Source organism: Cygnus atratus, chromosome 3 (assembly GCF_013377495.2).
Source record: "Cygnus atratus isolate AKBS03 ecotype Queensland, Australia chromosome 3, CAtr_DNAZoo_HiC_assembly, whole genome shotgun sequence".
Taxonomy (NCBI): Eukaryota; Metazoa; Chordata; class Aves; order Anseriformes; family Anatidae; genus Cygnus; species Cygnus atratus.
The window spans coordinates 357,157-377,544 of NC_066364.1; the positions used below are offsets into that span (position 1 = coordinate 357,157).

General features: G+C 70.4%; 4 protein-coding genes and 3 non-coding genes across 12 annotated transcripts; 3 read left to right on the forward strand and 4 right to left on the reverse strand.

The window, feature by feature from the left end:
• Nucleotides 1–295: 295 nt before the first annotated feature.
• Nucleotides 296–459, reverse strand: LOC118259095 (U1 spliceosomal RNA). The gene has a single exon (XR_004781977.1). It is a non-coding gene; the product is annotated as a U1 spliceosomal RNA (small nuclear RNA).
• Nucleotides 460–3,097: 2,638 nt separating this feature from the next.
• Nucleotides 3,098–3,261, forward strand: LOC118259094 (U1 spliceosomal RNA). Its single transcript, XR_004781976.1, has one exon. It is a non-coding gene; the product is annotated as a U1 spliceosomal RNA (small nuclear RNA).
• Nucleotides 3,262–6,701: 3,440 nt separating this feature from the next.
• LOC118259088 (U1 spliceosomal RNA) lies at nucleotides 6,702–6,866 on the reverse strand. Its single transcript, XR_004781971.1, has one exon. It is a non-coding gene; the product is annotated as a U1 spliceosomal RNA (small nuclear RNA).
• Nucleotides 6,867–7,429: 563 nt separating this feature from the next.
• Nucleotides 7,430–9,043, reverse strand: ATRAID (all-trans retinoic acid induced differentiation factor). Its single transcript, XM_035568271.2, has 7 exons — nucleotides 8,853–9,043; nucleotides 8,633–8,760; nucleotides 8,461–8,532; nucleotides 8,198–8,269; nucleotides 8,016–8,137; nucleotides 7,693–7,793; nucleotides 7,430–7,601 (listed from the first exon to the last, which is right to left on the reverse strand). The coding sequence occupies exons 1-7, from the start codon at nucleotides 9,033–9,035 to the stop codon at nucleotides 7,497–7,499; spliced, it is 783 nt and encodes a 260-aa protein (XP_035424164.1). The 5' UTR covers nucleotides 9,036–9,043; the 3' UTR covers nucleotides 7,430–7,496.
• Nucleotides 9,044–9,146: 103 nt separating this feature from the next.
• On the forward strand, nucleotides 9,147–14,077 carry SLC5A6 (solute carrier family 5 member 6). 2 transcript variants are annotated; one of them, XM_050709913.1, is made up of 16 exons: nucleotides 9,147–9,214; nucleotides 10,526–11,032; nucleotides 11,141–11,206; nucleotides 11,307–11,358; nucleotides 11,483–11,550; nucleotides 11,643–11,797; nucleotides 11,882–12,022; nucleotides 12,090–12,213; nucleotides 12,294–12,382; nucleotides 12,455–12,567; nucleotides 12,642–12,709; nucleotides 12,810–12,896; nucleotides 12,995–13,179; nucleotides 13,271–13,374; nucleotides 13,446–13,567; nucleotides 13,640–14,077. In XM_050709913.1, the coding sequence occupies exons 2-16, from the start codon at nucleotides 10,703–10,705 to the stop codon at nucleotides 13,790–13,792; spliced, it is 1,857 nt and encodes a 618-aa protein (XP_050565870.1). In that variant the 5' UTR covers nucleotides 9,147–9,214; nucleotides 10,526–10,702; the 3' UTR covers nucleotides 13,793–14,077. The 2 variants fall into 2 exon arrangements, with proteins under 2 accessions (XP_050565870.1, XP_035424142.1); XM_035568249.2 differs by lacking the exon at nucleotides 9,147–9,214 and adding an exon at nucleotides 9,300–9,373 and having other exon boundaries at nucleotides 13,640–13,852.
• Nucleotides 14,078–14,404: 327 nt separating this feature from the next.
• Nucleotides 14,405–17,273, forward strand: PREB (prolactin regulatory element binding). Its single transcript, XM_035568266.2, has 9 exons — nucleotides 14,405–14,583; nucleotides 15,153–15,345; nucleotides 15,458–15,669; nucleotides 15,785–15,865; nucleotides 15,950–16,074; nucleotides 16,273–16,446; nucleotides 16,517–16,589; nucleotides 16,676–16,835; nucleotides 16,955–17,273. The coding sequence occupies exons 1-9, from the start codon at nucleotides 14,449–14,451 to the stop codon at nucleotides 17,047–17,049; spliced, it is 1,248 nt and encodes a 415-aa protein (XP_035424159.1). The 5' UTR covers nucleotides 14,405–14,448; the 3' UTR covers nucleotides 17,050–17,273.
• A 109-nt stretch (nucleotides 17,274–17,382) lies between these two features.
• ABHD1 (abhydrolase domain containing 1) lies at nucleotides 17,383–20,068 on the reverse strand. Of its 5 annotated transcripts, XM_035568270.2 has the most exons (9): nucleotides 19,787–20,068; nucleotides 19,556–19,716; nucleotides 19,320–19,487; nucleotides 19,206–19,251; nucleotides 19,015–19,127; nucleotides 18,771–18,944; nucleotides 18,645–18,693; nucleotides 17,706–17,871; nucleotides 17,383–17,628 (listed from the first exon to the last, which is right to left on the reverse strand). In XM_035568270.2, the coding sequence occupies exons 1-9, from the start codon at nucleotides 20,066–20,068 to the stop codon at nucleotides 17,411–17,413; spliced, it is 1,377 nt and encodes a 458-aa protein (XP_035424163.2). In that variant the 3' UTR covers nucleotides 17,383–17,410. The 5 variants fall into 5 exon arrangements, with proteins under 5 accessions (XP_035424163.2, XP_050565871.1, XP_050565874.1 ...); XM_050709914.1 differs by having other exon boundaries at nucleotides 19,015–19,251; XM_050709917.1 differs by lacking the exons at nucleotides 18,645–18,693; nucleotides 18,771–18,944.
• Nucleotides 20,069–20,388: the final 320 nt, after the last annotated feature.

Genomic DNA, 20,388 nt, shown 5'->3' on the forward strand with positions numbered 1-20,388 from the left:
CCCCGGCAGGGACCGCCCGCCTTGGGCCGCGCCGCCGGGAGGGAGCGGTCACGAGTGGGGAAGCGGCGCGGGGCCCGCCGGGGGGAGGCGGACACGGCTCCGGGACCGCGGGCGGAAAACGGAGCGAGGCCTCCGAAGGCGGGGACCAGCACTCTGTACGGGAAGGGAGGCGGAAAGCAACACAACACATAAAACAGCACAGGAACCCCCTGTGAAAACAACGCTCAGCTTCAATAAAACCAGGGAAAAAACACAAAAACTCGCAAACACAGCTCTGTCTTTGCCACCGCAGAACCAGGGGAGAGCGCGAACGCAGTCCCCCACTACCACAAATTATGCAGTCGAGTTTCCCGCATTTGGGGAAATCGCAGGGGTCAGCACACCCGGAGTGCAGGGGATGAGCCTCGCCCTGGGAAAACCACCTGCCTGATCATGGTGTCTCCCCTGCCAGGTAAGTATGACACCCGCTCCCCGCCGCCGCGCCCCCACGCGCGCGCACGCACACCGAGCACACGGACACGCGCCCCGAAACGCCCGCCCCGGCACCGCCGGCCCCGCCCCGCCCCGCCCCGCCCCGCCCCGCGCGGCGCCCGCGCCCCGCGCCCGCCACGCGCCCACGCGGGGCCACGCGCGGCGCCGTGCTGTGCGGGGCTTGTCCCGTCATGCCGCGCGGCTCCGATCTGCGTGGGCACGCCCCCTTATCTGCATGGACACGCCCCTTTATCTACCTGGACACGCCCCCGAGCACGCAGGCCACGCCCGTCGGGCTCCGGCTCCCCACGGCCCTGCCCGCCCCCCGGCCCGCCCGCCCCTGCCCGGGCTCGCCGTTACCGGAGCGGGGCAGAGCGAGCGCTGCCGCGGGGGTGCCGAGCCGGGGCCCGCACCGAGCCGAGGACGTGCCGTGCAGAGCGGGAGCTCTGTCGGGGGATCGCGGCTGGCCGAGCCCCTGTGCACGACCCTGCTAGAGTGAAAACAAGGTTGAGATAGAGATACTTTAACAAGGAAAGAAAAAAAAATACTAATAATAGTAATAATACCAATAAGTGAAGGACAAAAGAACTGCTCACCACCAGCAGCCTGATGCCCAGCTTACAGAGCTGGCAGCTCTTCAAGGATGTTTTCCTTAGAGCACAAGAACTCCCCATCCCCGGGGAAAAAGCAGGCAGGGAGAGCAGACACCTGGGATGGCTGAGCAGCAACCTGCTGGGCAGACTGAGGTGCGAGAAGGAAATGCACAGGCAGTGGAAGCAGGGACGTGTGGCCAGGGATGAGTACAGGGAAGCTGTCCAGATGTGCAGGGATGGGATCAGGAAAGACAAGGCACGGATGGAACTGAGCTTGGCAAGGGACACAAAAAAAACACCAACACAACAACAAGGGATTCTCTAGGTACATTGGCCAGCAAAGAAAGGCCAAGGAGAGTGTACCCCCTGCTGATAAATGGCAGAGAACCGGTAACGAGAGACATGGAGAAGGCTGAGGTACTCAACAACTTCTTTGCCTCAGCCTTCACCGCCAGTCAGGCCTCACATGTCTCTGTTTCCCCGAACCTGAAGATGAGGGCTGGGGGAGCCGAGTCCCTCCCGCTGTAAGCAAAGAGCAGGTTGGAGACCACCTGATGAAGCTGAACGAGTACAAGTCCGTGCGGCCCGATGCCATGCCTCCCAGGGTCCCCAGGGAACTGGCTGATGGAGTTGCCGAGCCTCTCTCTAGCCCATTTGAAAAGTCCTGGCAGTCAGGTGAAGTCCCTGGTGACTGGAAAAAAGGAAACATCGCTCCCACTTTTAAAAAGGGTTGAAAGGAAGACCTGGGGAACTAGAGACCGGTGAGCCTCACCTCTGTGCCTGGGAAGATCATGGAACAGATCCTCCTGGAAGCAATGTTAATGCACATGCAAGACAAGGAGGTGATGTGGGACAGCCACCACGGCTTCACCGAGGGCAAATTGTGCCTGACCGATCTGGCGGCCCTCTGTGATGGAGCAACTGCATCAACTGACAAGGGAAGACCGATGGATGTCATCTACCTGGACTTCTGTAAGGCCTTTGACATGGTCCCACATGACATCCTGATCTCCAAATTGGAGAGAGATGGGTTTGGATGGTGGACCATTCAGTGGATAAGGAATTGGCTTGAAGGCTGCACCCAGAGAGTGGTGGCCAACGGCTCCATGTCCAGGTGGAGGCCGGTGATGAGTGGTGTCCCTCAGGGGTCTGTCCTGGGACCAGTACGGGGGTTGGAACTAGTTGATCTTTAAGGTCCGTTTCACCCCGAGCCATTCTATAATTCTGTGACTCATTGGCAGTCCCCGGCCAGCTCCCCGATTTATTGTTCAGCAGGACGCCCTCTGGGACGGGACATCCCTTTGGGGTCCCTGGGCTTCCCTGGCCGTGTCCCCTCCCGGCTCCTTGTGCACCGCGGGCTCCTCGCTGGGAGGGCTGCGTGAGGAAAGTCCGGGCTCTGCGCAAGCGGCGCTCTGCAACAGCCGGCACGTCGGGGTGCTACCGGCAGGGTTTTCCTCCTAAACCCAGAGCGCGGCTCCACACCAGCCGCCGGGAAGGAAATTAACTCTGCCCCAGCCGAAGCCGGGACTGCCCCGCGCGGCGCCGCCCCTCGCTGCGGCTCCGCATTGCCCCGCTCTGCAGCAGCGCCGGGACAAGAGCAGGGCGGCCGAGGGCGCGCAGCCCCCGACCCGCGGCAGCCTCCCCGCGGCGAGGCCGTCGCTGCCCCGCGGGCGGTCCCTGCGTGCGGCCCGCTCCTCCCGGCCGGGCTGGCCCCGTGCCGCTGGGCTGCGGGGAGCCGGGCGGGGCGGGGCCTGGAGGCACGGGGGCGCGTTCACGTAAAAAGGGGGCGTGTCCATGCAGATAAGGGGGCGTGCCCACGCAGATCGGAGCCGCGCGGCATGACGGGACAAATCCCGCACCGCACGGCGCCGCGCGTGGCCCCGCGTGGGCGCGTGGCGGGCGCGGGGCGCGGGCGCCGCGCGGGGCGGGGCGGGGCGGGGCCGGCGGTGCCGGGGCGGGCGTTTCGGGGCGCGTGTCCGTGTGCTCGGTGTGCGTGCGCGCGCGTGGGGGCGCGGCGGCGGGGAGCGGGAGTCATACTTACCTGGCAGGGGAGACACCATGATCAGGCAGGTGGTTTTCCCAGGGCGAGGCTCATCCCCTGCACTCCGGGTGTGCTGACCCCTGCGATTTCCCCAAATGCGGGAAACTCGACTGCATAATTTGTGGTAGTGGGGGACTGCGTTCGCGCTCTCCCCTGGTTCTGCGGTGCCAAAGACAGAGCTGTGCTGGGGGCGTTCGTGGTTGTCGGGGGGCCCCGGCAGCGCCTGGGGGGTCGCTGCCGGCCGCGGTTCGGCTCGTGCCCCGCGTGGGCTGCCCGGAGCCTGCCCGTGACGGGCCGCAGCCGCGGGGGTCGGGGTCCCGCTCCGCCCGGTGCCGCTGAACCGGCAGAGGCGCCGCTCGCTCGCACGGCCCGGAAGGCAGCCAGCCGTGCACAGAGGGCAACGATCGGCGCCAGCACCGAACGGCAGCGTGAGCGGAGCACCAGCTCACGACGAGCTCCCGATTTACCTGGTGGGAAAGGAGCGGGCGTGGGGCGTAGGGGAAGGTCCAGAGCTCCGTCACCCGTCACGGAATTGTAGGGGTTGGAAGGGACCCCGAGAGACCATCGGGTCCAACCCCCCTGCCGAAGCAGTTCCCTGGAGCAGGCTGCCCAGGCGGGCGTCCAGACGGGCCCTGAATATCTGCAGAGAAGGAGACCCCACAGCCTCCCTGGGCAGCCTGTCCCAGTGCTCCGTCACCCTCACCGGGAAGAAGTTCCGCATGTTGGTGCGGAACTGCCTGGGCTCCATTTTGTGGCCATTGCCCCTTGTCCTGTCCCCACAGACCACTGAAAAGAGGCTGGCTGAATCCCTCTGCCTCCCACACCTCAGGTGTTTATACACATCGCTGAGATCCCCTCTCAGCCTTCTCTTCTCCAGGCTGAACAGCCCCGGGTCTCGCAGCCTTTCCTTGCAGGGGAGATGCTCCAGGCCCCGTATCACCTTTGTGGCCCTCCGCTGGACTCTTTCCAGAAGATTCCTGTGTTTTTGTACCGGGGAGCCCAGAACTGGACACAGCACTCCAGGTGAGGCCTGACCAGGGCAGAATAGAGGGGGAGGATCACCTCCCTTGACCTGTTGGCCACCCTCTGAGCTCAGCCAGTTCTCAACCCACCTAACTGTCCACTCATCTATCCCACGCTTTCTCAGCTTCGCTAGCAGGATGCTGTGGGAGACAGTATCAAAAGCCTTGCTAAAGTCAAGGTAGATGACATCCACTGCTTTTCCCCCATCTACCCAGCTGGTGATGCCATCATAGAAGGCTACGAGGTTGGTTGAACACAACTTCCCCTTGGTGAACCCATGCTGACTACTCCTCATAACCTTCTTCTCTTCCAATTGCTTGGAGATGGCATCCAGAACAAGCTGTTCCAACACCTTTCCAGGGGCGGAGGTGAGACTGACTGGTCTGTAGTTGCCCGGATCCTTCTTCTTGCCCTTCTTGAAGGCCGGAGTGACATTGGCTATCCTCCAGTCCTCAGGCACCTCTCCTGTTCTCCAGGACCTTTCAAAGATGATAGAGAGCGGTTCGGCGATCACCTCTGCTAACTCCCTCAGCACATGTGGATGCATCCCTTCAGGACCCATGGACTTGAGTGCACTGAGCCCACTGAGACGCTCCTGAACCACTCCCTCATCAATCAGGGGGGAGATCTCCACTTCCCAGACTCTTTCTACTCCCTCCAGGGTCCAGGGGTATTGGGGGGGGAATCTTTGAAGCAAAGACCGAAGCAAAGAAGGCATTCAGTATCTCCGCCTTCTCAGCGTCCCCCGTTACCAGGGCACCCCCCACATTCAGCAGGGGACCCACATTATCCCTAGTCTTCCTTTTACTGTTTACATACTTAAAAAAAAAAAAAAAATTCTTATTATCCTTTGTCTCCTTTGCCAGCTTCATCTCCAGGTGGGCTTTAGCCTTCTTCATCGTGTCCCCGCAGGCCCTCACAACACTCCTATACTCCTCCCAAGAGGACAGGCCCTTTTTCCACACTTCATAGACTTTCCTCTTCCTTTTGATCTTGTTGGTGAGCTCCTTGCTCATCCACGCAGGTTTCCTGCCCCCCTTCCCTGATTTCCTGCTCTTCAGGAGGCACCGATCCTGAGCTTGGAAGAAGTACTGCTTAAATGTTGCCCAGCTCTCACAAGCACCCGTACCTTCTAGGGATCTAGCCCGTGAGATACCCCCAAGTAGGTCCTAGAAGAGGTCAAAGTTGGCGCTCCAAAAGTCCAGGTTAGCAATCCTACTTTTTCCCTTACTTCTTCCACTCCAGACCTTCAACTCCACCATCTCATGGTCACTGCATCCCAAGCTACCCCCAGCCTTCACATCCCTAACAAGCCCATCCCTGTTGGTAAGAACAAGGTCCAGAACCCCCCTCCACCTCGTTGGCTCCTCCACCACCTGCGTCAGAAAATTATCTTCAATGCGTTCTAGGAACCGTTTGGACTGCGCGTGCCTGGCCGAGTTGCTTACCCAACAGATGTCGGGATAATTAAAGTCCCCCATGAGAACCATCATCCAGGATCGTGAGGCTACTTTCAGTCGCTTGTAGAAGGCCTCGCCGACCTCCTCCTGATGTGGTGAGCTGCAGTACACCCCCACAGCAGGGTCACCCATACCAGCCTGCCGCCCCTTAATTCTGACCCACAAGCTCTCCACTTTTTCTTCACCTTCCCCCGGGTGGAGCTGGGTACATTCTACTTGCTCTCTCACGTAGAATTTCACTTATCTTATAGTTCCCGTGAGTGACAGCTTGATTAATCCTGGATCCCAGAAGGATCCTGGGTGTTCCTCTGCTGGGGCATCACAAACTGGGGCGGGAGGCAGCCATGGACCCTGCTGGGCCCCGCAGGGCAGGAGCAGCGGAGGAAGTGTGGTTTTACTCTGCTGGGTTTTACATGTGGTTTTACCCAGCTGGGCAGCCGAGCTCGACCTCAGCCGCTCTCTCGCTCCCCCTCCTCAAAGCGGAGAAAATACGATGCAAAGGTCTCAGGAGGTGAGGTAAGGATGGGGAGATCACTCAGCAGTTATCACGGGTAAAACAGACTCAGCACAGGGAGATTAATAAAAGTTATTACCTGTTACTAAGGTGGAGCTGTGAGAAACAACAACAAAAAATAAAGACACCTTCCCCTCAAGCAGCGCAGGGCAAGGGGGGCTGCGGTCAGTCCCTGACGCTTCGTCCCCGCCGCTCCTTCTCGGTCCCTCTCTGCCCCTGCTCCCCGCGGGGTCCCTCCCACGGGATGCCGTCCTTCCCGAGCTGAGCCTGCGGGGGCTGCCCACAGGCAGCAGCTCCTCGAGAACTGCTCCCACACGGCTCCGTCCCACGGGGTCCATCCCGCAGGAGCAAACTGCTCCAGCGCGGGTCCCCCACGGGCGGCAGCTCCCTCCAGGCCCCTGCTCCTGCGCGGGCTCCTCTCCACGGGCTGCAGCTCCGGCCCGCCGGGGGCTCTCTCTCCCCGGGCCGCAGCCTCGTGCAGGCCCCATCCGCCCACGGCTGGCTCCTCGCGACGGCCTGAGGCTGGCTCCGAGCCGCGAGCGGACCGACCCCGAGAGCCCGATGCCCCCAGCACAGCTCTGTCTTTGGCACCGCAGAACCAGGGGAGAGCGCGAACGCAGTCCCCCACTACCACAAATTATGCAGTCGAGTTTCCCGCATTTGGGGAAATCGCAGGGGTCAGCACACCCGGAGTGCAGGGGATGAGCCTCGCCCTGGGAAAAACCACCTGCCTGATCATGGTGTCTCCCCTGCCAGGTAAGTATGACACCCGCTCCCCGCCGCCGCGCCCCCACGCGCGCGCACGCACACCGAGCACACGGACACGCGCCCCGAAACGCCCGCCCCGGCCCCGCCGGCCCCGCCCCGCCCCGCCCCGCGCGGCGCCCGCGCCCCGCGCCCGCCACGCGCCCACGCGGGGCCACGCGCGGCGCCGTGCTGTGCGGGGCTTGTCCCGTCATGCCGCGCGGCTCCGATCTGCGTGGGCACGCCCCCTTATCTGCATGGACACGCCCCCATCTCCCTGGCGCCCCGCCCCGGAGAGGCACAGCGGCTCCGTTTCAGGGGCGCTCTCTCCGTGGCCCCGCCCCCAGCAGCAGCCCGATTTGCATAGACACGCCCCCCGCCCCGGCCGCCCCCGCCTCGGTGGCCCCGCCCGTCCCGGTAGAGCCGCGGGCCCGGCCCCGCTGCCAGCCCCGGCGGAGCCCCCCGCGGCCGCCCCGGTGTTGAGGGGCACGCAGCTGGGGCACCGGGCAGCCGCTGCTGCGGGGGGCACCGCAAGGCCCCCCCCCCCCACGTCCCCGCGCTGCCGCAGGAAGGAGCCCCCGGACGCGGTGCTGCACGCTTTATTTGGCCCCGCCGGGTGAGCGGGGCGCTGTGCGCAGGGGGTGTCCCCGTCACGGGGCCTTGGCTTTCCGGCGCTGGGTGCCCCACAGCAGGAGGGACAGGGCGGCCGTCACGGCCCCCAGGATGCTGCAGAAGGGCAGGACGGGGAACGCGCCCTGCAAGGCGACAGGCGGGTAAGCGGCTCTGCCCGCCCCGCAGGGCCGTCCTGCGGGGGGGTCCCGTCCCTCGGCCCCCCGGGGCACCCACCTCGCGCAGGCACTTGTAGCCGTGGAAGGGGCTGGCGCAGAGGCACTGGGAGAAGCCGGGGCCATCCGGGGCACAGGCAGCGTTCTCGGGGCACAGCCAGGCTGGGGGAGCACAGCAGGGGGTGACGGGGCCAAGCCAGGGCTGCTCCTCGCACGGCCCCACCACACTGAGGGGACAGCAAGGCGCAGCCGAGCAAGGGGAGGGGGGGGGGAGCCCCAGCAGGTGGGTGCTGGTTGTCCCCCGCCCCACCGTGTGCAGTGCCCCAAGGTGGGGACACGAGGACGCAAGGTGGCCAAGGAGGCCCGCCCCTGTAACCCACGTACCAAGCTCCCTGGAGCTGTTGCAGGGGTTCCTCTGGCCGTGGCAGAGCCGGCTGCTCCCGTGCTCTGTCACCTCCTCCCAGGCGCTGTTCCCGCCTGGGCACTCCAGCTCCAGTGGCACCGCGCTGGGAAAGAGAGCTCAGCACCAGGCACCGCGCCCAGCCCCCCCGTACCCCCGTACTCACAGGCTCTGCAGGTTCGTGAAGCCCAGAAAGGAGCTGTTGGGGGGGGCTGCCAGGGGGTTCTCCGTCAGGTCCCTGCAAACACACCGGGGGCTGCTTACCCCGCCCGCGGGGCAGGTGCAGGCTGCAGGTCCCGCCTGCAGACAGGACGGGCACCCCGAAGTGGTGTCACTGGGGACGGCGGGGATGGGGACCAGAGCATGCACGGCCCAGCCCCGTCCTGCGGGCTGCCCCCGGAGCCCTGTCCCTGCCCCGCCAGGACTCACAGGACAACGACAGCCGCGGCCTCAGCAAACGCAGCGGGCAGGCTGCGCAGGGAGCAGTTGCTCAGGTCCAACCTGGGGCAGAGGGAGGGACGTGAGACACCCGCGCACCCCGCGCCCTGCTGCAGCCCCCCGCATGCTGCAGCCCCCCGCCCCCCGCCGCCCCCGGCCGTACCCGAGCAGGCGCCGCGGGGGTCCCCGAGCCACGCAGCAGCGTCCCCGCGGCTCCGCGCCCGCCCTGGAGGCGCAGTACCGGGCCACGAGGGATCCGTTCCGCAGCGGCCCCGGGCAGCTCCCGCACACCTGAGGGGGAAACGGTCACGGGGGGCGCGGGCACGGCCGGCACCAGGCCGGTACCCGTACCGGTACCGGTACCCGCCCCCCGCCCCGCTCACCGCCCCGCCGCCGGCGGCCCCGGGCAGCAGCGGCAGCAGCAGCAGCAGGAGGGTGCCCGCGGCCCAGCTCCGGGCCCGCCGCTCGGCTCCGGCTCCGGCCCCGCCCGGCCGGGGTCGGCCCTGCCCCGGGGCAGCGCCCAGCGGGGCGGAACGGCCGCGGGGGGGGCCCGGCGGCTCCGCCATGGACCGCGGCCGGGGCGTACCGGGGCGCGGCGACCTGCGCTCGGCGGTGAGGCCGCGCCCCCGGCGGGGCCGGGCGGGAAGAGCGCGGTGAGGGCAAAGCCTCGCGGCGTCATCAGGGCGCGCCGCCGCCGCGGGTGCACGTGGGCAGAGCGGTGGCGCGCCGGGCGCTGCCGGCCCCGGTGAGTGCCCGAGCGGCGCGGCCCGGGGCTGCCGGCACCGCAACGGCACCGCCGCGCCCCGTGGGCAGGGGCCGGTGCGCGGGGCAGGGGCCGGTGCGGGGCGCAGGGGCCGGTGCGGGGCCGGCGCAGCGCCAGCGGTTCTGGAGAGCGGGGGCTCGGGTAGGGGTCACCGCGGACACCGGGTCCGGGGAGCGGGGCTGCGGTGCGGGGACACCGGGGGTGGGGGCGGCGGGGCCTCGGCTGGGGACGGGGAGGGAACACAGGGGACGGGGGGAGCACGACCTGAGGCTGGGGGCGCGGGGGCCGCGGAGCGGGGCCCCCAGCTGGGGGCACGGGCCCGGGAGCAGCGGCTGGGGCTGGGGGCGCGGGGGGCAGGCGGCAGGGCGCGGGGGCCGGGGGCACGGGGACACCGCGTGGCTGCGGGGGGCGGACCCCCGAGGACGGGCGCAGCGCCCCGGGGGGGCCGCCGGGGCCTTGGGCCGGGGCCGGTGGCGGCACGGCCCCGGGGGGGCTGCGGCGGGGCGGGGGGAGCGCGGCCTTGGGCGGGGGGCGCCGGCCCCGTGTTGTGTCTGCGCGGCGCGGAGCGGTGACCTTGGACCCTGCCCGCGGAGCTGCGCCGTGCAGGCTGGGGCGGCGGCGGGCGGTGCTGCCCCCTCGCCTCCTTCCCGGCGCGGTCCCGAGCCAGCGCCGCCGCCCCCGGCCCCCAGGGGGCAGGCCCGGGCGCGGGGCAGGGCCGAGGCTGCTCCCGATCCCGGTCCTGATCCTGCCAAGCGCGCCCGGGGCGTTCCTGCGCGGATCGGGCCGGTGCCCCCCCGCGGTGTCCTCGCGTGCCCCCGCCGGGGCTCTGCGCCCCGCCCGTCCCAGCCGGGGGCCGCCCTGCCCCGCGCCCTGCTCAGGTGCACGGGGTGCCCGGGGCCGTCCTGCGCCCCCGCCCCCGCGGGGCGTCTGCGCTGTCCGTCCGTCTGCCCGCTGTCGGGGCCCGCCCGTCCCGTCCCGTCCCGGCTGGGGACCGGCTGCGCGGGTCCTGCCGGCTGCGGGGGGGCGTTGGCGGCCGCGTCGGGTCCGCAGCACGGGGCCGGGGCGGGGCCGGTTCCGCCGGGCTCGGCGGGGCTCTGCGCGCCGCGGGGGCCGGCGCCGGGCGGGTCGGGCGTTGCTGCCGTGCCCTCGGCGCTGCTTGGCCCGGGCCGTGTTTGCCTTGGCCGGGAGACGACCTCCCGGGGCAGGTGGGGGAAGCGGGGGGGAGCGCGGCGGCGCCGCGTGCCGGAGGGAGGGGGAGGGCTGAGGGGATGTCCTGGTGCCGTGCTCCCGCAGGTCCTTGAGGCGGGCTGAGATTAGGAGCGAAGGTCCCCGCGGAGCCTCCGGTGCGGCCGTCTGACACCGCCGTCCTCCGTCCGGGGCGGCCACCGGGGCTCGGCACGCCCATGAGGTGGGGCGGGCGCAGCGGGGGCGTGCGGCCGGGGGGCAGCGGGGCAGCGGCAGGAGCTCGCCATGGAGTTCACGGCGATCGACTACACCATCTTCACGCTGCTGCTGGTGCTGTCCTTGGCCATCGGGCTCTTCTACGCGCTGAGCGGGGGCCGGCAGCGCACGGTGCAGGAGTTCCTCCTGGCGAACCGCAGCATGGGCTTCCTGCCCGTCGCCCTCTCCCTGCTGGCCACCTTCCAGTCGGCAGTGGCTATCCTGGGTGTGCCCGCCGAGGTCTACCGGTTCGGCACCGAGTACTGGTTCCTCGGCTGCTCCTACTTTCTGGGGCTGCTCATCCCGGCACACGTCTTCATCCCCGTCTTCTACCGCCTGCAGATCACCAGCACCTACGAGGTGAGCAGGGTGCCGTGGGATGGAGGAGCGCGGGGGTGCCCCTCCTGCTTGTAAACCCCACGTCGGGACGGGGACGCTCCCCTGACCCTGTCTCCCCCCTGCCCTCAGTACCTGGAGCTGCGCTTCAACAAGACCGTGCGTGTCTTTGGCACCGTCACCTTCATCTTCCAGATGGTGAGTGGGCGGCCGGCACTGCCTGGCAGTCCTGGGGGGTCCTGGATGTGGGGGCATGGGGAGGGGGCGCAGGTGGGCTGCAGCGCTGCTGTCCCCGCAGGTCATCTACATGGGGGTGGTGCTCTATGCGCCTGCGCTGGCCCTCAATGCAGGTAAGGGAGCCGGGGGCTGCGAGGGGGCTGCGGGACAGACCCCAGCCTGGGGTCCTGCTGGGTCCCACGGGCACACCGGGGGCCGCTGTCCTCGTTGTTCGTTAACGGCCTCCGTTGCTTCCAGTGACGGGCTTTGACCTCTGGAGCGCAGTGCTCACCATAGGGCTGGTCTGCACGCTGTACACCACGCTGGTGAGTCGCTGCCGCCGCACCTCTCGTGCCCTGGCCACGGGGCTGCCCTGCGTCCCCCCCGGGCCGCGGTGACGGGCGCCGTGCCTCCGCAGGGCGGGCTGAAGGCTGTCATCTGGACGGACGTCTTCCAGACGCTGGTGATGTTCGCGGGGCAGCTGGCCGTCATCGTGGTGGGCGCCCAGCGCGTGGGCGGCATGGCCCGCGTCTGGCGCCTGGCGGAGCAGGAGGGCAAGATCTCGGGCATCGAGTGAGCGCCGTGCCCAGGGCCGAGCCCCGGCGTGGGGGTGCAGGGGGCGGCTGCCCCCCCGTGACCACATTCCCCTCCCCGCAGCCTCAACCCTGACCCCTACGTGCGACACACGTTCTGGACGCTGGCCTTCGGGGGCGTCTTCATGATGCTGTCGCTGTATGGCGTGAACCAGGCGCAGGTGCAGCGGTACCTGAGCTCCCGCAACGAGAGGCAGGCCGTGCTGTGAGTGGGGTGGGGGCATGGGGGGGCCCCCCGCTGCCAGCCTCTGACGTCTCCGTGGCACCCGCAGCTCCTGCTACGCCGTCTTCCCCTGCCAGCAGATCGTGCTCTGCCTCAGCTGCCTCACCGGCCTCGTCATGTTCGTCTACGACCGTGAGCACCCGCTGGTGACCGGCCCCATCTCCTCTGACCAGGTGGATGCCCGTGCCCCCCCCTTCCCCCCCAGCCCACCGTGCGCCCCCCGGTACCGCGCTCACCCCGTGCCGGTCCCCAGCTGGTGCTGTACTTTGTGATGGACGTGCTGAAGGACCTGCCAGGGCTGCCCGGCCTCTTCGTCGCCTGCCTGTTCAGCGGCTCCCTGAGGTGGGTGCCGTGACCAAGGGGTGCCGGGGGGGCACGTGGCCGAGCCCCCCTCCCGCTCCCTCTCCTCCCCAGCACCATCTCCTCCGCCTTCAACTCGCTGGCGACGGTGACGATGGAGGACCTGGTGCGGCCGCACTGCCCTGGGCTGTCGGAGTCGCGGGCCACGCTGTTCTCCAAGCTGCTGGGTGAGCGGGGCCCAGGAGGGGGGCACCGGGGGGGGGCGGGCTGCAGTGCTGTGACACCCCCACCTGTCACCCAGCTCTCGGCTACGGGCTGCTGTGCCTGGGGATGGCCTACGTTTCCTCCATGCTGGGCCCCGTGCTGCAGGTAGGGGACGGGGACGGGGACGAGGGGTGCCCTGCTGCCCCCCCCGGTGGGGGTGGCCCCCCAGTCCCCACAGCCCCACAGCGGTGCCGTGTCCCTGCAGGCAGCCATCAGCATCTTCGGCATGGTGGGGGGGCCGCTGCTGGGGCTCTTCTGCCTGGGCATGTTCTTCCCCTGCGCCAACCCCACGGTGAGTCCTGCAGTGCTGCCACCCCCCAGGCATGGCTCCCCCCCCCCATGGGGTGCCGGCTGCGGGGCTCAGTGCTGCGACCCCCCCTCCCCATGCAGGGTGCCATCGTGGGGCTGCTGGCGGGGCTGGCCATGGCCTTCTGGGTGGGCATCGGCAGCCTGGTGTCCAGCATGGGGGCTGCCGGGGGGGCCCCCGCAGCCAACAGCACCGCCCACCCCCCTGACGGCAACATCACCGCCGCCCTCGCCACCACCCTGCTCACCCCCACGGCAGCCCCACGCAGGTGAGCGGGATGGGGTGGGTGGGGGCGGCAGGAGGAGGGTCAGCCTTGGGGGGGGGCTGCTCCATGTCCCCCTCACCCGCTCTCCCCCCAGCCCCACGGGCCTGCAGAAGTTCTACAGCCTGTCGTACATGTGGTACAGCGCCCACAACTCCACCACCGTCATCGTGGTGGGGCTCCTGGTCAGCCTGCTCACCGGTGAGCGGGGGGGGCGTGGGGGGGCCGGGTGCTGCCCCCCCGGTCCCCGCTGACCCCTGCGCTGCCCTCAGGCCCCACGCGGGGCTCGGCCGTGGACCCCCGCACCATCTACCCGGTGCTGCCGCGCCTGCTGTGCTGCCTGCCCCCCAAGTACCGGCAGTGGCTGGGCTGCGGGGTGCCCTTCCCCGCCCAGGTGAGGACCCCCGGCCCCTTGGCGGGGGGGTGGGTGCCCGCGGTCCTGCTGCCCCCCGCCCTGTCTCCGCAGGACGCCGCCCGCGCGGAGCTGACCACGACGGAGAAGGTGGCGCGGGTGCCCAACGGCGTGGCCGCCGGCTGCGTGCCGCGGGCCGAGGAGGAACAGGGCTACGTGCGCGCGGCCGGGCCCCCCGCCTACGCCCTGCAGGAGACCTCCTTCTGACCCCCCCCCGGCCCCGGGCCCGGTGTGGCCGCGCGGTGCCAGCTCCCGGTGCGGGGCTGGGTCCCTGCAGGCGGCGCGGTGCCAGCCCCGTGCCCCCAGCCGGTACCGGAGGACGCTGCGGGGCCGCCGCCCCCGGGGGGCTCCGGGAGCAGCGTGGGGCAGGCGGGAGCGGCGCCCGTGCCCCCTCCCCGTGCCGCGGCCCGGCCCCGTGCCTTACCGCCCTGCTCCGCGGGCCGCGGCTCTGTCTTCCCCCCCTCCCCCCAATAAAACCGTTGTGGAGCACGGCGCTCGGCGTGCCCGGCCCCTCCGCACCGCGCGCGGGGGCTCGCGGCTCCCTGCCCCCAGCGGGACCGGGCACCGGGGGCGGGCACCGGGGGCGGGCACCGGGGGTGCGGCGGAGAACGGGGTCCGGCGGGGGGCGGGCGATGCCGGGCAGGGCGGCGGGGCCGGGGCTCAGCGGGGAGCGCGGCTCCGAGCCCCCGCGGCCGGCGGCGTTGCGGGGGGCCCTTCCCGGTCCCGCGCGGTGCTCCCCGGTGCGCGTCGCTCCCGCCCTGCGCGTGCGTGGCCGCGGGCAGGACGGCGGGGGCGAGGCGCAATCGCAGGGGGCGGGGCCTGGTGACGCAGCGGCGCGGGAGCGCTGACGTGTGCGCGCAGCCATGTCGCCGCGGCGGGCGGCCGAGCTGTACCGCGCGCCCTTCCCGCTGTACACCGTGCGCCTGCACCCGCGCCGCCCCATCGCCATCACCGCCGGCGGCGGCGGCGCCGCCAAGACCGGCATCCGCAATGGCGTGGTGCGGGGCCTGGGCGGGCGGGGGGCGGGGAGACGGGGTGGGGGGACCGGGGGACCGAGGCCGGGATCGGGCTACCGGGATCGGGCTACCGAGGTCCCGGGCCGGCATGGGGGTACCACGGTAACAGGGCTGCGGAGCCGGGATGGGGGAACTGGGATGGGGGTACCGGGGCCGGGATGGGGGTACTGGGATCGGGGTACCGGGGTACCGGGATGGGGGTACCAGGGCTGCGAGGCCAGGATGGGGGTCCCGGGGTACCTGGGTCCCGGGGCTGGTATGGGGGTACCGGGATGGAGGTCCCGGGGTTCCAGTCCGGGGTGGGGGTACCACGGTAACGGGGCTGCGAGGCTGGGACGGGGGTACCTGGGTACCGGGATACCGAGGCTGGGATGGGAGTCCCGGGACCGGGATGGGGGTACCGGGATACCTGGGTACCGGGCCAGGATGGGAGTCCTGGGGCCGCGGGGCAGCCCGGCTGAGCGTGGGGCGGTGCAGGGGCACCGGGTGGGCCGCCCCCCCCAGCCCCCTGCCGGGGCCCAGCCCTGAGGCCGTGCTCGCCCCGCCCGCAGCACTTCCTGCAGCTGGAGCAGGTCGGGGGGCAGCTCAGCGCCTCGCTGCTGCACTCGCACGACACCGAGACCCGCGCCACCATGACCATGGCGCTGGCAGACGACTTCATCGCGGCGGGGCAGGACGCCGACTGCCACATCCTGCGCTTCAGCCTGCAGCCGCCCCCGGGGCGCGGCGCGGCCGGACGGGACGGTGAGAGCCTGCATCCCCCGGAGCAGGGGCGGCGTGGGGACAGCGCGGGGCTGGGAGCTCCGGGCTGCCCCGCGGGGCTGCATCGGGGTCAGCGTTGCCTTCGCCACTGCAGCCAGCGGGGAGAAGGGGCCGCGGAAGCGGAAGGGCCCCAGCCCGGCAGCGCAGGGCGACACGCAGAACCAGACGAGCGAGGTGACCGTGGAGAGCGTGCACAGCGTCCGCACGGATTTCAGCCCCGACGCCCTGCAGAAGGCCGTGCGCTTCAACGCTGACTGCTCCCTGCTCGTCACCGGTGGAGCCGATGGCTTCCTCCGCCTCTGGGAGGTGGGCACGGGGCGCGGGAGCCAGGGCCAGGCGCTGCCGTGCCGTCACACTGTGTGGCTGGCAGGGAAGACTTCACTCACGGGCCGCGGCTCCGACACGTGCTCTGTTCTCACAGTTCCCCAGCATGAAGAAGACGCTGGAGTTCAAAGCCCACGACGGGGAGATCGAGGATATCGCGCTGGGCCCTGACAACAAGGTGGGCGGTGGCTGGGAGGCAGCAGGCGGCAGCTGCCTGCCCTGGCCCCGCTGCTGGAGTCCTCCTCGCACCCCCTCTGTGCAGGTGGTGACGGCGGGACGGGACTTCCAGTGCTGCGTGTGGCAGCGGGACCAGCTGGTGACGGGGCTGTGCTGGAACGAGAACCTGCCTGGCATCCCTGACAAGGCGTACCGCTACCAGGCCTGCCGGTGAGGGCCCCGACACGTGCTGACAGGGGCTAGGTCCAGGTCTGGGGAGGGGACGGTCCTGGACCCCCAAAGCGCTCCAGTCCTGCCACTGGGGTCAGCGGTGGCGATGCCGAACGTAGGGATGGCCCCAACGCTCCCCTTGCAGCTGCGAGGAGCAGCAGTGCCGGCACCGGGTCAGCCTGTGCTCTCCTGCGGCAGGTTCGGGGCGGTGGAGGACAACGCCGGGGCGCTGCGGCTCTACACGGTGCAGGTGCCCCACAAGCGGGAGCGCCGCCCCCCACCCTGCTACCTGACCAAGTGGGACGGGAGGAGCTTCCTGCCGCTGCTCACGCGGCCCTGCGGCAGCGAGGTGGTGTCCTGCCTCTCCGTCAGGTACAGTGCGGGGCTGGGTGCGGGCACGGGGCCGTGCTGGCCCCCGCTCACTGTCCCCCTGCCTCTGCAGCGACTCGGGCACGTTCCTGGGGCTGGGCACCGTCACGGGCTCTGTGGCCATCCACATCGCCTTCTCGCTGCAGGTGAGCAGGGGCACGGGGAGGGGTGCGGGGGCTGCCCTGCCCCTAGGGCTGAGGTGACCGGGCCGCCCTCCCTGCTGCCCCCGCAGAGGCTCTACTATGTGAAGGAGGCGCACGGCATCGTCGTCACCGATGTCGCCTTCGTGCCCGAGAGCCAGCGTGGGCGGGAGCTGCTGGCAGGAAACGAGGCTGCCCTGCTCAGCGTGGCTGTCGACAGCCGCTGCAAGCTGCACCTGCTCCCCGGCCGACGTAGGTGGCACAGCTCCTGCACCCCTGTGTCCGCAGCGGGGCCGCGGCAGCCCCTCCTGCATGCACAAGAGGCAGCAGGATCCCCGGGTGCCGTCCTCAGGCCCTGCTCTCCTCCGCAGGCTCCCTCCCCGTCTGGCTGCTGCTGCTGCTCTGTGCCGGGCTCATCGTGGCCACCATCCTGCTGCTGCAGCTTGCCTTCCCCGACTTCCTCTAGGCCCCGGGGCCAGGACTGAGCCCCTGCGGCACCCCCCGGACTGCGGAGCAGATGAGGGACCTGGACCAGGACCCAGCCGCGCTGCTGGCGCTGGGCACCAGCCGGGGGGAGCGTGCTGGGCTGCAGCGTGGCGCAGGGCCGGCCCCGGGGCGCAGCGTGCCGCCGGCTGGGCTGGGTCCAGCCCTCTGCCCCACTGCCGCCATTAAACCCGGAGCGTGAAGGCAGCGCCGGCCCTGTCTGTGCTGGGGCAGCGGGGGGTGGGGGGGGCTCAGGCAGCTCAGCCCTCCCTGTGCTCGTGCTCTGTTCACCCTGCCTGGCTCACGGCCACACTGCTGCAGCGCGAGTGGGTTTATTGGGGGTGTCAGGCACCGTCCTGCTCTGCAGCCCCATCCCCACCCTCCTCTAGCTGCTGGAGCTCCTTGCCGTGCTCGAAGACGGCGGTGATGAACTGGGTGAAGACGCGGTCCATGTAGGTGCCGTGGCGGGGGAAGAGGCCCTCCAGGAAGCCGATGTGGCCGCCGTGGGCCGTGACCAGCAGCGCCACGTGGGGCAGGCGCCAGGCGGCCTCCACCGGGATGGCTGCGAGGTGCCAGCGGGCAGGGGTCAGCCGCTGCCACCCCCAACGGGGCCAGCTCCAGCCCCCCGGCCCCGCTCACCGTGCAGGGGGGAGAAGGGGTCGTCGGAGGCGTTGAGGCAGAGCAGGGGCACGCGGATGCGGTGCAGCCGGCGCGCGGGGCTGGCGGCCCGGTAGTACTCGCTGCAGCTGCTGTAGCCGAAGGCAGGCGCCGTGTAGCGCTCGTCGAACTCCCGGATGGTGCGAGCCTGCAGCGGGGGGACATCAGGCACTCAGCCCCAGGCACGAGTACAGACTGCTCTCTGAGAGCAGCCCTGCACAGAAGGACTTGGGGGTTCTGGAGGACAAAAAGCTCAACATGAGCCAGCAGCACACTTGCAGCCCAGAAGGCCAACCACGTCCTGGGCTGCGCCAACAGAGGAGTGGCCAGAGGGTGAGGGAGGTGACTGTCCCCCTCTGCTCTGCCCTTGTGAGCCCCCACTTGGAGTGCTGCGTCCAGGTCTGGGGCTCCCAGCACAAGAAGGATGTTGATCTTTTAGAACAGGTCCAGAGGAGGGCCACAAAGATGATCAAGGGGCTGAAGCACCTGTCCTAGGAAGAAAGGCTGAGAGAGCTGGGGATGTTCAGCCTGAGGAAGAGAAGGTTCCAGGGAGACCTCACTGCAGCTTTTTGGTACTTAAAGGGGGCTTATAAAAAGATGGAAAGCAACTTTTTGCTCGGTCAGATAATGACAGGACAAGGGGGAATGGTTTTAAACTAAAAGAAGGGAGATCTAGATGAGAGGTTAGGAGGAAATTCTTCAGAGGGTGGTGAGGCACTGGCACAGGTTGCCCAGAGAAGCTGTGGATGCCCCATCCCTGGAGGTGTTCAAGGCCAGGCTGGACGAGGCCCTGAGCAACCTGATCTAGCGGGTGGCATCCAGCCCATGGCAGGGGGTTGGAACTGAGGGGGCTTTGAGGTCCCTTCCAACCCAAGCCATTCCGTGACCAGGTGGCACTTGGGCCCAGGGGGTGGGCTCCACCTGCAGGATGTGCTCCATGTCCACCTTGTCCCCGATCATCGCCCGGTGCCTGTAATGAGCCTTGGTCAGTGCCAGGTGGTGCCGCTGGCGCCCCCCGGTCCTGGCGTGTAGCCCCCTGCCCCCCACCTGCGGATGAGCTGGCAGAGGCTGGCGGCCAGGTGGCGGTTGAAGAGCAGGGCGTTGAGCGGCTGCTCCAGCGACACTGTCGACTCCAGGGGGTCCCAGCAGGGGGACACGGCCATGGCCGCCACCAGCCCTGCTGCCCGGCCCCTCCGTGCCAGGTAGTTCAGGAGCTGCATCCTGTGCCAGCACCAGGGTCAGGGGGGGCCGTGGCCACCGTCATCCCCGGGGCGTCCGCCCCGTCCCGTACCCGCCCAGGGAGACGCCGGCAGCCAGCAGCGGGGCGTGCGGGTACCGGCCCCTGATGTGGGCGATGGCCGTCTCCAGGTCCTCCGTGTTGCTGGCGCAGAAGGTCCGGGGGGTCTGGGCGGGGGGGGCACAGCCGGGTTTTGGCCCTGCAGCGCCCCTGCCCCGCGGGCGGGGGCTTGGGGAAGGTCTCACCAGCAGCTCCTCGCCCCGGCAGCCCCGGTTGTTGAGCACCACGGCCCTGGGGGAGAGCGGCCGTCAGGGGGGGCAGCGGGGCGGTGGGGCGGCTCCCCCTCCCCCGGCACTCACCTGTACCCGGCGCGGGCGGCCCCGTGCACCATGTGCAGCACGTAGCTGGCCTGGCTGCTGCCCGCCAGCCCCGGCAGCAGCAGCACGGTGGGGCGGGCGGCGGGCAGGGCGCGGCCGTCGGCCCAGTCGAGGACGAGCTGCCCGCCGTCGGGCGTGCGGATGGACTCGCTGCGGGGCGGCGGCGTCAGGCCCGGCCCGGCCCGGTACGGCCCGGCCCGGCCCCGCCGCGGGCTCACCTGCGGTAGCGGACGGTCGGGCAGGACTGCAGCAGGGCGCGGAGCACGGTCTGCAGGCGGCCCTCGGGGCACCAGGCCGTGGGGCGGAACGGGGCCCGCACCGCCGGGCAGCGCCGCCGCAGGAAGGCGACGAGCCGCGGGCCGCCGGCCAGCACGGGGCGCTGCGGGGAGAGCCGGGGGTTGTCAGGGGGGTCCCCGCCCCCGCCGCCCCCCGCCCGGCCCCGCGCCCACCTTCGGCGCCCCCGCCCAGCAGAGGCCGAGCAGCGCCGCGGCGGCGGCCGCCAGCAGCAGCGGGGGGAGGGCGGCGGCACCGGGCGGCTCCTCCGCCGACATCGCGGCCCGCCGGGAACCGCGGCCCCGCCCGCTCGGCCCCGCCCGCGCCGACCACGCCCACCACCGGCGCCCCGCCCACCGCGACTGAGGCCCCGCCCCCGACGCGGCCCCGCCCTCTGGCCCCGCCCCTGCTCGCCTTGGCCCCGCCCCGAGCCGGGCGCGTGTGGCTCCGGCGGGCATCTTTGTGCCGGGCACACGCGAGGGTACCGGTTAACCCCCGCGCTGCCGGCGCGGGAGGGACCCTGCGGGGCGGGGCGGCGACGTGGCCCCGGGGCGGGGCGGGCTCCTCGAGCGGCCCCGGGAGGAGAGCCCGGGGCTGGGGGAGCGGGCGCGGGGCGCCGGGCTGCGGGCGCGGTGCTGCGGGCGTGCGGGGAGGCTGCGGGGAGCGGGAGCGGGGGCAGCGGGGTGTGCGCGGGGCGCGGGGCGCGCACAGGGTGCGCGACGCTTGCGGGGTGCGCATGGGGCGCGCAGCGTGAGCTCCGTGCCCGCAGCCTGCGTGT

Coding starts and splice junctions, on each gene's coding strand:
- ATRAID (XM_035568271.2), bottom strand. CDS start 9,035: ATGGCGGAGCCGCCGGGCCCCCCCCGCGGCCGTTCCGCCCCGCTGGGC. Junction 8,761..8,852: donor GGGCCGCCGGCGGCGGGGCG/GTGAGCGGGGCG, acceptor TTTCCCCCTCAG/GTGTGCGGGAGCTGCCCGGG. Junction 8,138..8,197: donor TTCACGAACCTGCAGAGCCT/GTGAGTACGGGG, acceptor TCTCTTTCCCAG/CGCGGTGCCACTGGAGCTGG.
- SLC5A6 (XM_050709913.1), top strand. CDS start 10,703: ATGGAGTTCACGGCGATCGACTACACCATCTTCACGCTGCTGCTGGTG. Junction 12,897..12,994: donor TCCCCTGCGCCAACCCCACG/GTGAGTCCTGCA, acceptor CTCCCCATGCAG/GGTGCCATCGTGGGGCTGCT. Junction 13,180..13,270: donor CCCACGGCAGCCCCACGCAG/GTGAGCGGGATG, acceptor CTCTCCCCCCAG/CCCCACGGGCCTGCAGAAGT.
- PREB (XM_035568266.2), top strand. CDS start 14,449: ATGTCGCCGCGGCGGGCGGCCGAGCTGTACCGCGCGCCCTTCCCGCTG. Junction 16,075..16,272: donor TACCGCTACCAGGCCTGCCG/GTGAGGGCCCCG, acceptor CTCCTGCGGCAG/GTTCGGGGCGGTGGAGGACA. Junction 16,590..16,675: donor ACATCGCCTTCTCGCTGCAG/GTGAGCAGGGGC, acceptor CTGCCCCCGCAG/AGGCTCTACTATGTGAAGGA.
- ABHD1 (XM_050709914.1), bottom strand. CDS start 20,068: ATGCCCGCCGGAGCCACACGCGCCCGGCTCGGGGCGGGGCCAAGGCGA. Junction 18,694..18,770: donor CTCTGCCAGCTCATCCGCAG/GTGGGGGGCAGG, acceptor GGCTCATTACAG/GCACCGGGCGATGATCGGGG. Junction 17,629..17,705: donor CCCCTTCTCCCCCCTGCACG/GTGAGCGGGGCC, acceptor GGCACCTCGCAG/CCATCCCGGTGGAGGCCGCC.